At 43.5% G+C, this 14,159-nt stretch overlaps 5 protein-coding genes across 5 annotated transcripts; 1 reads left to right on the plus strand and 4 right to left on the minus strand.

The window, feature by feature from the left end:
- Positions 1-80: 80 nt before the first annotated feature.
- On the minus strand, positions 81-3,621 carry L201_001550 (transitional endoplasmic reticulum ATPase; the record flags this gene model as incomplete). The annotated part of the gene is made up of 20 exons (XM_066217339.1): positions 81-140; positions 188-292; positions 347-362; positions 431-729; positions 793-845; positions 899-922; positions 980-1,010; positions 1,069-1,294; positions 1,357-1,696; positions 2,198-2,300; positions 2,356-2,460; positions 2,531-2,548; positions 2,621-2,697; positions 2,760-2,831; positions 2,887-3,000; positions 3,060-3,143; positions 3,202-3,218; positions 3,284-3,376; positions 3,435-3,484; positions 3,601-3,621. 20 exons carry the CDS (start codon positions 3,619-3,621, stop codon positions 81-83), a joined length of 1,908 nt encoding a protein of 635 aa, XP_066073436.1.
- Positions 3,622-4,308: 687 nt separating this feature from the next.
- L201_001551 (uncharacterized protein) lies at positions 4,309-6,222 on the minus strand (the record flags this gene model as incomplete). The annotated part of the gene is made up of 3 exons (XM_066217340.1): positions 4,309-4,752; positions 4,815-5,690; positions 5,749-6,222. 3 exons carry the CDS (start codon positions 6,220-6,222, stop codon positions 4,309-4,311), a joined length of 1,794 nt encoding a protein of 597 aa, XP_066073437.1.
- Positions 6,223-8,139: 1,917 nt separating this feature from the next.
- L201_001552 (uncharacterized protein) lies at positions 8,140-9,775 on the minus strand (the record flags this gene model as incomplete). Its single annotated transcript, XM_066217341.1, has 10 exons — positions 8,140-8,160; positions 8,215-8,328; positions 8,452-8,682; positions 8,737-8,867; positions 8,922-8,960; positions 9,015-9,073; positions 9,115-9,289; positions 9,339-9,470; positions 9,544-9,600; positions 9,664-9,775. 10 exons carry the CDS (start codon positions 9,773-9,775, stop codon positions 8,140-8,142), a joined length of 1,071 nt encoding a protein of 356 aa, XP_066073438.1.
- A 719-nt stretch (positions 9,776-10,494) lies between these two features.
- Positions 10,495-12,124, minus strand: L201_001553 (uncharacterized protein; the record flags this gene model as incomplete). Its single annotated transcript, XM_066217342.1, has 9 exons — positions 10,495-10,607; positions 10,665-10,954; positions 11,009-11,063; positions 11,152-11,211; positions 11,257-11,626; positions 11,669-11,701; positions 11,756-11,814; positions 11,870-11,976; positions 12,033-12,124. The coding sequence occupies 9 exons, from the start codon at positions 12,122-12,124 to the stop codon at positions 10,495-10,497; spliced, it is 1,179 nt and encodes a 392-aa protein (XP_066073439.1).
- A 388-nt stretch (positions 12,125-12,512) lies between these two features.
- L201_001554 (uncharacterized protein) lies at positions 12,513-13,866 on the plus strand (the record flags this gene model as incomplete). Its single annotated transcript, XM_066217343.1, has 8 exons — positions 12,513-12,549; positions 12,604-12,629; positions 12,672-12,749; positions 12,805-12,857; positions 12,927-12,947; positions 13,003-13,084; positions 13,254-13,330; positions 13,386-13,866. The coding sequence occupies 8 exons, from the start codon at positions 12,513-12,515 to the stop codon at positions 13,864-13,866; spliced, it is 855 nt and encodes a 284-aa protein (XP_066073440.1).
- Positions 13,867-14,159: the final 293 nt, after the last annotated feature.

A 14,159-nucleotide genomic window follows, 5' to 3' on the forward strand; every position in this document is an offset into this window, starting at 1 on the left:
CAATTGTTTATGCGTACAAACTGTAGGAGTGAAGACAAAAAAAGTCAGCGTTACATTCGATGCCAATAAGGTTAACAAACTTACTCGTCATCGTCGGCTTCATTTTGGAAACTAGCTCCACCTTCTTGCGCTTGACCACTCTCAGGGAACTGACTGTCAGCGGAGCTCAAATATCGTTATAACTCACCTTGAAGTTGTTACCGAATGACCTTGATTGTTGGAGGGTAGTACTGAACATCTCGTATCGTCTGATATCAGCATCAGATACGGATCGTCGGGCGAATCGCATAGCCTATAATCAAATGTAAGTAAGCTAAATTCTAATCGCAATAGAAACACTATTTACCTCTTCAAAGTGATCACTGTAACGTGGAAATTAACATGTTATATAATCAGCATCTAGTCAATGTGAATAACATATTGCACTTACACAGTGATAGCAGGTACTTCATCCTCGTCGTTGTCAGCGTCCATGAGATCGACATCCCCACCTTCAGCTTCAGCTTTCTCTTTTCTCTCTCTCTCCTTTCTTACGTCAACTTCAATACTTGCTCGAATAGCAAGTTTGGCAGCACGTTGACAAATCTCAGTAAGATCAGCACCAGAGAAACCAGCGGTACTCTTGGCAAGGAAATTGAGGTCGACTCCAGGATCGATAGGTGATTTTCGTAGAGTGGCTTTGAGAATCGATAATCGAGATGTTTCATCGGGGAGAGGGATGTAAATAAGCTGCAAGATTGTAAAATGTCAATTGTACATTCAGAAGGAGATACGAACAAAAGGGCAACGCACCTGATCAAGACGACCTGGTCGTAAAAGAGCAGAATCAATTTGATCGGGTCGGTCTGAAAGGCAACGTCAGTATTCTTTAAGGTCCTCTATTTATGCGGATACTCACTCGTTGCTCCGATGATGAATACGTCTATACATTATGTCAGCCTATCTGGTTTAAATGCGATAGCAGAATTTCAGTGCTCACTCTTTTTAGCGTTCATACCATCCATTTCGGTCTAGATATGGATATTAGTACCGTTCAATCCGATGCCATGTCATGAAGGGTTGGCTTACCAAGATTTGATTCAAAACTCGATCACTTGCTCCACCACCATCACCGCCAGATCCACCTCTTGACTTTGCGATAGAATCTAATTCATCGAAGAACATGACACATGGAGCAGCAGCTCGAGCTTTGTCGAACACATCTCGTACATTTGCTTCAGATTCACCAAACCACATTGTGAGAAGTTCAGGACCCTTGATGGAGATGAAATTGGCTTGACATTCGTTGGCAATGCTATAGTTATTATACATAGTTAGCAAAGGATGAAGGGTACCTCACAGAGCAGAATCACTCACGCCTTGGCTAACAAAGTTTTACCGGTACCAGGTGGACCATAGAAAAGAACACCTTTTGATGGAGACATACCATATTTGAGGAATTTTTCCGGATGTTCGACAGGATATTGTACAGTTTCTTGCAATTCCCGCTTGACTTTGTCCAAGCCTCCAATATCATCCCAAGTGGTTGTTGGAATTTCGACAACAGTCTCTCGAAGAGCGGAGGGGTTGTTGACGCCAAGAGCGAATCTGAAGTTTTCCATAGTGACACCGAGGGAATCGAGAACTTCTGCATCAATGGTTTCTTCGTCGAGATCGATGAGATCCATCTTTTCTCGGATTTGTTGCATGGCTGCTTCTGAACAGAGTGATGCCATATCAGCACCAACGTAACCGTGTGTATCCGCAGCGATTTGTTCGAGATCCACATCATCGGAGAGCTTCATGTTCTTGGTATGGATTCGGAGAATTTCAAGTCGACCGGTTGGATCAGGAATACCGATGTCAACCTCTCTGTCGAATCTACCAAATCGTCGAAGTGCAGGATCGATAGAGTTAGGTCTGTTGGTAGCAGCCATGACTACTACATTCGATCGAGCTTTGAGACCATCCATAAGAGTAAGAAGTTGGGAAACCACTCGTCTTTCAACTTCACCGTTGGCTTTCTCTCTTTTAGGGGCGATGGAATCAATTTCATCAATGAAGATGATGGAAGGACTGTTCTTCTCTGCTTCTTCGAAAGCTTTTCTAAGGTTTGATTCTGATTCTCCTGCCATCTTCGACATGATTTCTGGACCGTTGATGAGGAAGAAGAAAGCTCCCGTCTCGTTTGCGACAGCACGAGCCATGAGTGTTTTACCAGTACCGGGGGGACCAAACATTAAAATACCTCTAGGAGGTTTGATACCAATAGCTTTGAAAAGTTGTGGGTGTCGTAAGGGTAATTCAACAAGTTCTCGGATCTATGATGGTCATTCAGCATCCTGGTGCGCTGCCAAACCCTGATGTTTAACTTACTTGAGCCAATTGCTTTCTGCAACCACCGAGATCGTCATATCCGACAGCATTCAAGTTTGCTTCTTCTGCTTCTCTATCGATTGGATCTCCTTCAGTGTGGATGACCTGAAAATGAGAAAACCCTTATTAGTGAGTATTGAACTTGGTCATTAGGATATCAACTAAGGAGACATACAGTATCAGAAGCAACAATCTATTAAAAACACGAGAATTAGCCGGTTGAGATCAAATGTAATCTTATCAGTAATCGCAATGTATGACTTACACAATATGGTGAAGGATCGACTTCCACTACCTTGAAATCAACGGTTCTCATACCACCTCGGACTTGGAATACATCGCCTGAAAGATAGGGATGATCAGTTCCATAATAATGAAGGTTACAACGATATGAGTGTACTAACCCTTTCTGACCGGACGATAGGCTTCAAGGAAGTATGGTCTAAGGTAGACATCAAATAAGTTACCAGAAAGGCCTAGTTGAATAGATAAGTCAGCATGTCATGAGAAGTCACATAGAGTATGACCCACCTTCAATGGAGTCAGCAAAAGGAAGAACGTGAATTCTCTTTCCGTATTTGATGTCATTAGCAGGAGAGACATGGACAAGATCGGCGAGCTTGACGGCACAGTTTCCACGGGCGACTGAGAGGAAGATTAGTCAGATTTGCCACCAAAGTAGGATTGTATGAGCAGTATCTTACCCTTGTTCATGGCAATCTTGCCCTCTTCAATATCGTCTTGACTCAAACAGATGAGAACGGTATCTCTTCTCCTTTTTCCTCGTACTATATTATAGATGATTAGCGATGATCATGTGAAGTACTTCTGATTACTGTTACTAACCAATGATGGTATCACCTCTGAAGCACAAATTACGTTAGTCAGTTCTGCAAACCACCTATAGGATAGGAACACAGCTTCTTACCGGAAAAGACCAAGAGCCTCCATGGTATTAGGGTGAAGGATAGCGACACTGTTGTCTTCTTGAGGACTTTCATCGACCATAAGTCGGTTAGGCCTAAAGAGATCGAAGGAGGATTAGCCGATGATACCTATTCAGGTTTGACAACACTTACGATCGCTTTTGCCTTAAGATGGCAGTAGCTGTGGAGTCATCGGCAGCAGCCTAAAGACATTGACAATCAGCATATATGTTTTACATTTTTATAGATTGGAGTGTACTGAGATGAGGAAGAGGCGAAGAATGGAAGGAAGAACGATGACAAATATATGTGAACTTACTCTGGAAGGATCGTCAGCCATTTTGCCTACTGATTAAAATGTCTAATATCCAAAGGTGCAGATGGATGGGTAGAATGAAATTGTCAATAGTATATCTCAATATGACAATCGATGTATGAAAGTGATAAATCTAAGGTAGATGATGAAATGCAAAAGGTAAAGATGAAGGTTTGGTAGAGTACGATAGATACACGTCGAATAGAATAGTAAAGGTACACTAATCGATGACGATTACGAAGTGAGCTCCCTGTATATGAAGAATTTAAATAGGTTACCCAAATAAGAGTTTCATCCACCACACGAGCATCCCTTTTACAAGGCGACCAAGGTCATCATCTTTTACCTGTCACTCGATGATTTACAAAACAGAGTAGGGAATACACAATGATAATCTATACATATCATCTCGCTTCACGGCTATGTCAGCACTCAGAACTCAACGCCCAGTCCCCATCCGTATGCATGATTGCCAGATTTACCTCCAGCTCGGTGCACCTGTTGGCGAAACTTGTAATATAATTAGCCATTAGCGATTAGCGATAAACGAAGGACGTTTGTCGATGATTCACTTGCTTTCAATAGGCCGCTCGACATGCAGCAGGTACGTCAAATGTAATTTAATGCATATAGCTATAAAATACAAAATGAAAAAGATTTTATAAGGAGAGAACTAAGAGAAGAAGATACATTGTTTTGCTCATGATCTGCTTATTGAGATGGGATGGTACCAGTGATTGAAGATACAACACTTAAAATTGATGGACCACCACACATTTGAGCAAGATCACCGGAACAAGCCATGAAAGCGGATGAACTGTCTACAATAGCACCACCACCGTTGGAGAATGAGTTACCACAATAACATTCTGAGGAATATTCAGTACCAGCAATGGTGAAACCAGCGGCAGCACAACCGTTGGCACATGATTCGATGGTGTTGGTTGGTGATGACCAAAGAGTGGTGGTAAGAGCTCTGCCACTTGTACCTTCAGCAACTACACCGTATGTTGACCAACCGGATGGAAGGTTGATGGTAGCTGGAGTAAGGTCTGGGTTGATGAAAATGTTAAGAGCGTTTGGTCCACCACAGATTTCGGTAGAATCACCAGCACATGGCATGTAACATTGACCGGAGACGAGAGCATCATCCACCTGTTAAGACACGACTCATCAGCTGATATTTCATTGGATATAAAACAACGACTTCAACTTACATCGTCTGGGACACCACAGTAGCATTCGTTTCCGTATTCTAATCCTGCAACACCGTAACCATAGTTACCACAAAGAGTTGTGCATTGTTCGATGGTCATGGTAGAAGATGAGGTTTGAACCAATGAAAGGAGTCGACCAGAAACTTCTTGGACACAACCACCTGAAGTGAAACCATTGATGGTAACAGCGGCAGAGGTAGCAGCAGGAGCAGCAGCACTGGTAGCAGTACCAGTGGCAGAGTTTGAACCAGCACCAGTACCTGGGACACCAGTACCAGAGTTTGAACCGGAACCAGTACCTGATACACCGGTGGCGGCAGCATCAGCAGCTGAAGAGACAGCAGAGGCCGCAGGATCAACGGCGGAAGCAGCGGCAGAACTGACAGCAGCTGGGGCTGAAGAGACGGCTGGTGCAGCAGCTGATGAAGCGGCAGCGGCAACGGATGAAACGACAGGACCGGCAGCTGAAGAAGAAGCAGCAGCGGCTGATGAAGCAACAGGGGCAGCGGCTGATGAAGCGGCGGCGGTGGCTGATGACACAGCAGAGGCGGAAGCTGATGATTTAGCTGGAGCAGCTGATACGGCAGCAGATGAAGCGACTGGGACAGCAGATGAAGCAGCTACTTTACTGGCACTGGCACTTGCTGAAGCAACAGCGGAAGAGGCGGCTGATTTACTGGCACTAACTGAAGCTACAGCGGATGAAGCGGCAGCTGAACTGACAGCTTTCGAGGTTGAGACGGCGGCAGCAGCTGTAGTTGTAACGGCTTTGGCGGTACTAGTTGGGACAACAGCAGATGTCCAAGGGTTGTTGCAACCGTGTTTGTAAACACTGGTGGCTTTAGGACCTGCAGCAGGAGCGGTACTGTGACCAAACTACGAGGGACGATTTAACATTACTCTACGACTCAAAGGTAAACGTCGAAATACATACCTTGTTTACCAAGGAAGAAACTTGCTTCCATGACATGTTGGGAGGTGGTTTAAGACCGTAGGTGTCGATGTACCAAGCTTTGACGTATTCAATGTTGTAACCACCCCAAGACCAGTTAGAACCCCAAGCGTTCCAGTTAAAGTCTTTGCATGAGGACCATGAAGCGGTTGAGGTGGCAGCGGCAGTGGTTACGACAGTGGCGGCAGCTTTGGATGACGCAACGGCAGAAGCTGATGTGACTACAGCAGCTTTAGCTGATGAAGAAGCAACAACTGATGAAGAGGTCTTGACGGCTGAGGAAGTGACGGCTGATGAGGTAGCTGCTTTTGAAGCTGTACCACCACATGAAGTACCGATGACACCGAAAAGACACCATCTTTTATCGAGATTTTCTTGGTTTTGAGCGACAGGGGCGGCAGTAGCACCTTGAGCAGCCATGAAGGTGACAACGGGGATTAAGGCTTCAACTCGCATTTTGGATAGAGAAAAGATTGGTCGGAAAATAGAAGAAGTAAAGGGGGGAGGGCGGAGAGAGAGGATAGGGCGATTGAGGTTTGAGGTTTGAGGGCTTTGTAGAAGAGCTTGATTTGCTGGGGACTCGATGAAGAGGATGAAGAAACGAAATACAACTTCATCGTTCAAACTGCTCTTTATATATCAAAATTCTTCCAATGTCAACTTTGCAATGAGAGCAACTTTTCTACGTTCGGCGATTGCTCGACAGGGTAAACATGTGTGAAGATTGAAAAAGATTGTCTCACATTGTCAACGAGTAGTCACTGATCTGAATTGGATCGCAGGTGGGCTTTCGAAGAGAAACAAGCTATCGAATTTGGCTTAACTGTGTCTCAGAAGACCCTATGCTAACTGACCGGCTATTTAGGGTGTCATGGTTGGATATGAGAGTGTAAATAGACCATTCCAGTCAAGATAACAGAAAGACGATGTAAAATTAGTCTAAGAAGTCAATTTAGCATTTTTCATGTTTAAAAGATTAGGCCATCTAGACCGAAAATAGGTTTCACAGTAGGGATGAACTGCGTTAACTTTCACCCGGAAGGGAATCATATTAAGCATAAATTGAGACAAAGATCACGAAGATATATCGTTAAACGATGGCTTGGCGTGTATAAATTACCATATGCGGGCAAATGTCGCTTTTATTACGGCATCCTCTTCCGAGAACATACTGCATTCCCGATCGCTTTTACCGTAGTCAAGATGTGTTCGAGCACATACAGTAGAAGGTATAGGATTGTTTATCGAATCACGCAAACTATCATCCTCTTTCCTTAGTGGCTTTGACGACGGTACCATCATCCGGAAAGCCACGATCGGCCAATCTCAAGAGAAACTCAATGAAATTGTAAAATTCGCATTTAGAGACATGGCGTTCCGGTCTTTGTGCCTGCCCAAAACGTTTTAGTGATCTTTTGAAAAAGCAAAACTAAATCGAAACCGCAGTGATCATCTTGGTGACATGCTCAGTGTTTTACATACTTTTACAAAGGTGCAGAAGCTGATCTATAGACAGCTCTGTTGTTCTGGTTTCCGCCGAATTGAGATGCTGAGTAACGAGGATCCGTTGAGGTATACGGAGGAATAGGTCGAACATCGTATTTCATAAAGGGCGATCTAAGGTTAGGACCTGTCTTGACACCTTGATTTATGCTATTTATTTACCATGATGGTTGAGTAAGAATAATATTATCATTATCTACCAGGCTGGGCAGTACTTACATGGTGGATTCTTCATCCATTGAGTTGTCGCATGTTTGGCTATACCAATGCATTACTGTTCTCCTGAAGCCAGTGCGAAATAAGATAAGCAGAAAGCAGATTGCCGAAAACTTCATACAAAAACGAAACATCAGATCAGCCTCATTTTTGCAGTGAAGAATATCAACGCTTACGGTTGAGTATATCGTCTGCCACAGAATTTGTAATAACCAGAATAGGATCTGAGAATTGATACTCCCCATTGACGGAAATGACAGGGCACCTGACGCTGTGACGGTACTGTTAGCTCGTCAAAGGCAATGTTTAAGCTTTGCATTCATTTACCTGAAAAAAGCGATAGGGAAGCAGCTGGTCTCCACTTGGTTGAAAGCTGAAGATGTTTCTCCGCAAGATCAACTGAACGATTCAGAACATTCTCAAGGTGATCTTGCTTCTCAACCAGGTTTTCCGTCTGACTTAGTGTCATGTCTAAGGACTTCCCTATTTCAGCTTGAGCTAAGCTGATTTTTTGAGTTGTATCTATCGATGACGCCAGTGTATAGTGAAGTCGACCAAAACCTTGATCGAGTGCGGACATTTCCTATTTAAAAATTAGAGACTAGCTGAAGAGCAAAGTTGACTATACTAACCTGTTTTGTCAGGTCCACCCATTTATCTAAATCTTCCCAGGAGCTATGCATGAGAGACTGCGCTACGTTAGCTGGTTCTACGAATTGGTCGCCTTACCATTTGCGAAGTCATGTAAGCAAAGATATCTGCTACCTGTATAGTAGTGTTTTGGATCCAAGTATTGGTTGCTATTTCTGCCTCTTTGATCCGATCGTCAACAGCGAGATCATACTGCATTTGTCTCGTCAGTCAAGAATCATATCCGATTCGAATTACGCACTCGTTGTAAGACATTATTGATATTCGAGGATAACTGTAGCAAGTCAGCTCAAGCGTTTGATCGTATCTACTCACATCAGCAGCCCAACCATCTCTCATACTGTATAATATAGTCTCGAAGCGGACATCTGCTTCGAATAACCTGTCATTGACATCTTTTTCGATGCGCCCCCATACAGCAGCTCTTTCTAAGTCAAGATTTTTGATCGTACTACGAAGATCTTGGCGGAGCTCCGAAGAGATATCGATGTCTTCGCGCAATTGCTGTTGCGCCGAGAATACAAGATCCGAGGTTCTCTTCAAAGCCTAAATGCTGATCTCAGCTGTAAACTTCAGTCAAGTAACGGGATACGATCTCACTGCAGAACTGTTTTCCCAATCTTTACTGAGATTCCGCTCTCTGGCAAGTTGAGCGGATTCCCTTTCTTTCATGAGCTTCAGTAGCGCGACTTTCTCCACATTTGCTTCGACGTAACGTGTATGTGCCAGATCTGTTTTCATACACCTTAAGCAACAATCAGAATATCGGGATATCATCTACTCACCTGCTTGTTTCCTAGCTTCCAAAGCATGACATAACTGGGCTGAGCAGCATGTCAGCTTGCGAGATCACGGTCAAGATCAGAAATTTCACGTACTTGTATCACTTAAATATACGTTATATGCACTCCATTCTTGAGGACTACGGTGTAATGCACTGTAAGAGGTATCAGCGAGATTCAAATGACAGCAACTCACCTTAAGCATGAAGCTTGCTGTTCCTGCAAGTCATTGTGCTCCGGAAGGTCTGATCCTAACGAATAATTCTCGTTTTGATTCAAACCATCCGAACTGAAAGGATTCCACTGACTGCATTCGGAGGGAATTTTCTGCAAGGCGGATTGCATAGAACAGATAGTGAAAGAAATAGCAACTAAAAGGGAGGTGAGTATCCGAAGTCATTATGGGATTCTCGTGCTTACGACCTCGCTTGTTATGCTCTGACAGCCTGTTTCCTACGTCATCGACTGCGCCTTGACAAGAGTGTTTCAATGTTTTAGCGATGTTGGCGTGACATTGAGAGCGAGTCAAAGAGCGTGACAAAGTGGATAATGCTAGATACAGATATGGTCCACATCAGTACCGTCCTCATGCTACTATTTACCTGGCATCTATCTACAAACTCACCGGCTTCCTCCCGACGGATCTTATCCTCTATATTATTGCTCTTGTACCGATCGTATTCTAGGCGAAAGTAGATAGATTAGTTACTTTTATACCTCTACTATGAACCGAATTGGACTTTACCATCTTGTAAGGATACAGATGCATGATCATCGCTTGCAGCGATAGCCGATGAATTTATTGTGGGGGCAAATGGAAGAATGAGTGTGAGGATAAGGAAAGTCGTTGGACGCATGATGCTTAATGTTGTATCTTACTTATCAGAGGAAGAGAATGGTTGTGATCTTGAAGAAGAGCGAGGTTTTTGAGGGTGAGTCGATTCTTATTGATCTTGAATCTTCAGTCTGATTCTGTTGAGCTTTACGACTTCAAGACTAAAAGTGAAAGTAGTGACTTGGCGATATAGAGGTGAGAATAGCTAGGAGGAAAGGTAAAGAAAGGTAAGGAGTACTAGGAGGAAGGAGAAGAAGAGAAAGAAATAGCAGAAAAGGAGATCAGGCGCGTAGATCAAGTGGTTGTGTCAAGTGGAGGTTGATTTTTTGTTAAAATGAGGAAATAAGGGTAAAACCACGTGTAGGTCTACTGTATGCTGTAAATCAAAAGTTGACTTGTTCAATTCAATCTACAGTAATAAGCTTCCAAGTTGTTTACCAATCCAGATAAGTTGGTGTTTTTGAGAGCGATTCAAGCTCATCTTGTTCTAATATAACAGCTGCAAGATGCACCAGATTATCATCTTTCGGGAGGATTTACAAGCTGCACAAGAGGTGGGAGAGGTACACATTTCCTCCTTTATGATATGATTCGCCTCCTTTCATGCGAATTTCCGTGAAGATATGCATGTTATTCGGGAGATTATATCTATAGAAGTTGACAACAATAAAGACTGGTATTAGCATAAAGCAAGTACATCATGGAATTAATTGTTACAGAATATTCCCTTTATCTATTATTCTACGTCTGCAACTCCTTTGGCCAATCTTTCTTTTTCAACCATTCTCCATTTGGACCAAAGCGAGGGTTACTCTCATAATGTATACCATCCCCGAGAGGTCTTCCGATTGGTACTGTTACAGAAGAATAAGCATACCTTACAGGCAATCTATTGGTTTCTAGCAACTCACATATCCAGCCTAAAGGATCTCTCCCCATCTCTTGCTCCCATAAATCCATTTTACTACCAAAAACCCATCTAGCATCTACAGGTGTACTGCCCCATTCTGACCGCCATTTTCTCTGAACCTTCCTCCTTTCCGCATTATGGAAGAAGTATCCGTATTCATGCTGCAAAACCCGATTTTCAGCTTCTTGTTGATCTCGTCGAGCATATGATTCAACCGTTGTTCTTCCCGTCAATATAAGATGGATATGTGTAGCGCACATAGAGAATGTGAACAAGCCGAACATAGCGGAACTAAGTCAATTATGATGTTAGCCAAGTTTCCAATTTGTTGGGGATTGTACTAACAGCGCTATCATGGCTATGACTTGACCGTCGGTTCCGGATGATTTGGCCAAATCGACTATGAGGAAGGCCATAACATAGAAGCTGAAAAGCGCTCCCCAGAAAGTGAATGTGATAAAGAACTGGTCATCAGCTTTAGCAACCACCTGGGAAACTTACCTTGTGATTACCCCAGCCCACGCATTGTCCGATCCACAAGCAGTGGTCTATACGTTATCAGCTTCAATCACGCTTAGATGGCCGGCACTCACGATCAAATTGCATCACGCATACACCACAATGACGGCAATGATGTGTTCGAGGTGGTTTATTGATTTGGCAGTACTGACACCACCTGACAGTTGGAGGTAACGGTGGCAAAGGTCGTTCTACCGTTCTCCAGTCTCTAAGACGTTTTTGTATTGGCCGATTTTTTAATGGTGCTTCTGTTCCAGTGTCAGAAGATGGTCTATAATTCTGCAAAGTTTCCTGAGCTACATTGACAACAGCAGCAAATTCCGACGGTTGAGGGGTATCATCGATTCCTGAGTTGCGAACAGCGGATGGAGGGGGAGATAGCATGGGCGCCTGATAATGATTTTGTTGGTCACAAGGTTGCGGTTGTTGAGCTTTCGGGACATGCTAGATCGACGTCAGCTCTGCCAGAAGTCATGTAAGCCTTACATTCGGTGCGAAGCCTGGTCCGACAAATAACATCTATGTTGAAATCTGTCAGCGGTTGATGTGATGTCTAAACGAACCAAGACTCGCCTTCATGTATGTTGTGATCATAAACAGCCAAAGTATAACAAAACCAACTATACCACCAACTATTACGTTGTTAATGGATACTGGCAATAAAGCAGTCATTTGAACTGGACTTACTTCCAGTCGATCTCCCTAGACCGGAAGAGGATCTGCCCTGTATCATAGGTGTGCATACTCGACCCACGACAACATAAAATGACCAACAAGCCAGACCTATGACCACGCTGACGAGATAAGAATATTATAAGCAGCGATAAAGCTCGAAATATTGTGAACTTACGAGATAGCTATTTTCCTCTGTAACCATGGATCTGGTTTCGAGGGCCCTTTTCCGCTCCGCCGCTTCGATGCCTTTGTATGATCATCTATCATAGGCGATAGCTGATTCCGAAAGCTATTAACACTGTGCTGATCATCAGAGAGGCGACCTGTACGTGTAGTATCCATAGGAATATTATTCGCCATGTCACAATGCCTGCTACATCAGAAGTAAGAATGTAAGATGGAACAACAATATAAAATGTCGAAAATATGTAAACATGAAATATATGACGTATCCGCAAAATATAATGTCGAAAGCGGAATCAAATCTCACTACTCTAAGTTCACCATATTTTTACAGGATAAACACAAGTCACAGGAATCCCATCGTAGACCTCTTTTCCCACATCTGATATATTTAATATTGTTTTCCCTCTTCACTTTCATTCTTACAATTCAATCATATCTTACAAACCACCCAGTAAAGGAAACAATCAAGATGTCTAGAAGAGTTTATCTAGGTCGATTACCTCCTAGTAGGTGCATCTTCTGTTCTCATTACATGGATGGTGCTGATTTTACCTCTATAGCCGCGCAAAGAGCCGATGTCGAAGATGTAAGTTACATTCCATCTGAAGACTCGCTAATGATATGATAGCACTTCAGAGGCTACGGTCGCTTGCTAGATGTTAAGCTCATGGGCAATTTCGGATTCCTCGAATTTGAGTCATCTAGAGTGAGTAGCATGGCAGCAGATTCAACATAGTCGCCTACACTGACGCGGTATATAGGATGCCGAAGATGCCATAAAAGACTTCAATGGTCGACCATTTATGGGAGAAAAGTAGGTGATGATACACTTGAGTGTGACTGACGAATTCAGCTTGGTAGTTCAAGAACCTCGTGACAATAGAAGGCGTGATACATATGAATCGTAAGTATCGTGCTCAGCACAATGTTATGGTCATCATCGCTAACTCACCTCGTAGTCGTCCTCCTAGAAACTCTGGACCCCCTCGAAAAGGTGTTCGAATTGCTGTCATTGGTATTCCAAGTTCAACTAGCTGGCAGGTGCGGTACTTTCCATCTGGTCAATCTTAACTTCTTCCGTCTTTCTCAATGGTGACGGCCTATCGATATGCTTGATGGCGATGTCTTGGTCGTGGTGGTATTGCCTTCTTCACACTCCCGGTTCATGGCCCAATGGCTTCTTTGGTTTTCTCCTGACATATTGCTGCAGGATCTCAAAGATTTCGGTCGACTTGGAGGAAACGATATTATTTACGCCGATGTTGACAGAAACAACCCTGGTCAAGGGTAAGTATCATACCTATTTGATTGCAACCAATTAAGCTAACCTTTTCAATCATAGTATCATCGAATACCCCACATTAGAAGACTGCGAAGACGCTATCAAACGTCTCACTGGTGTTGACATTAACGGCGCCCCCGTCAGATTAGAGATAGTAAGTTCTCAAATGTCTGTTCGAAGAGCTGACAGGCAGTTCCCCGCCGGAGCCGATGATGCCAAACGAGGTGATAATGACCGAAGACCTCCTCCTCGTGATTACAATGACCGAAGAAACGACAGGGGTTACGAAGACCGACGTTTCAACCGTGATTACGATCGACGGGACAACGACCGTCGAGATGACAGACGGGATGACAGAAGCTACTATAGAAGGGATGATAGAGCAGACGATCGAAGGGATGATCGAAGAGATGATAGAAGAAATGATAGAAGGGACGATGGGGATCGTTACACTCCTCGTGACAGATCTCCACGAAGAGATTATGATGCCCCAAAACGCGATTACGATGATAGAGCGCCCCAAGCAGACCGAGATGATTAGTGAGTGACAGATGTTGCGCGATTTGAAAGATGAATAGGGAGCTGACTATCCTGACGTAGAAAACAACTCATACCGCTGGCTTAGCAATCTCTGCTGCCAAACGCTTCAACCGATCTTACATAAAATCTCTTCCATATTAGTATAAAAGCAGTTATGAATAGTAAATTCCGTGCGAAGGACATTTCAAAACTATCGATAAGATAGCGATGAAATCATCTGATAGCGATACATTTCCTTATAACTACTGGGCTACATTTTCGTCATCTATTAACTTTTCAAGGTTAAGTTACTAT

This window comes from Kwoniella dendrophila, chromosome 2 (assembly GCF_036810415.1).
Source record: "Kwoniella dendrophila CBS 6074 chromosome 2, complete sequence".
In the NCBI taxonomy this organism is placed as follows: domain Eukaryota; kingdom Fungi; phylum Basidiomycota; class Tremellomycetes; order Tremellales; family Cryptococcaceae; genus Kwoniella; species Kwoniella dendrophila.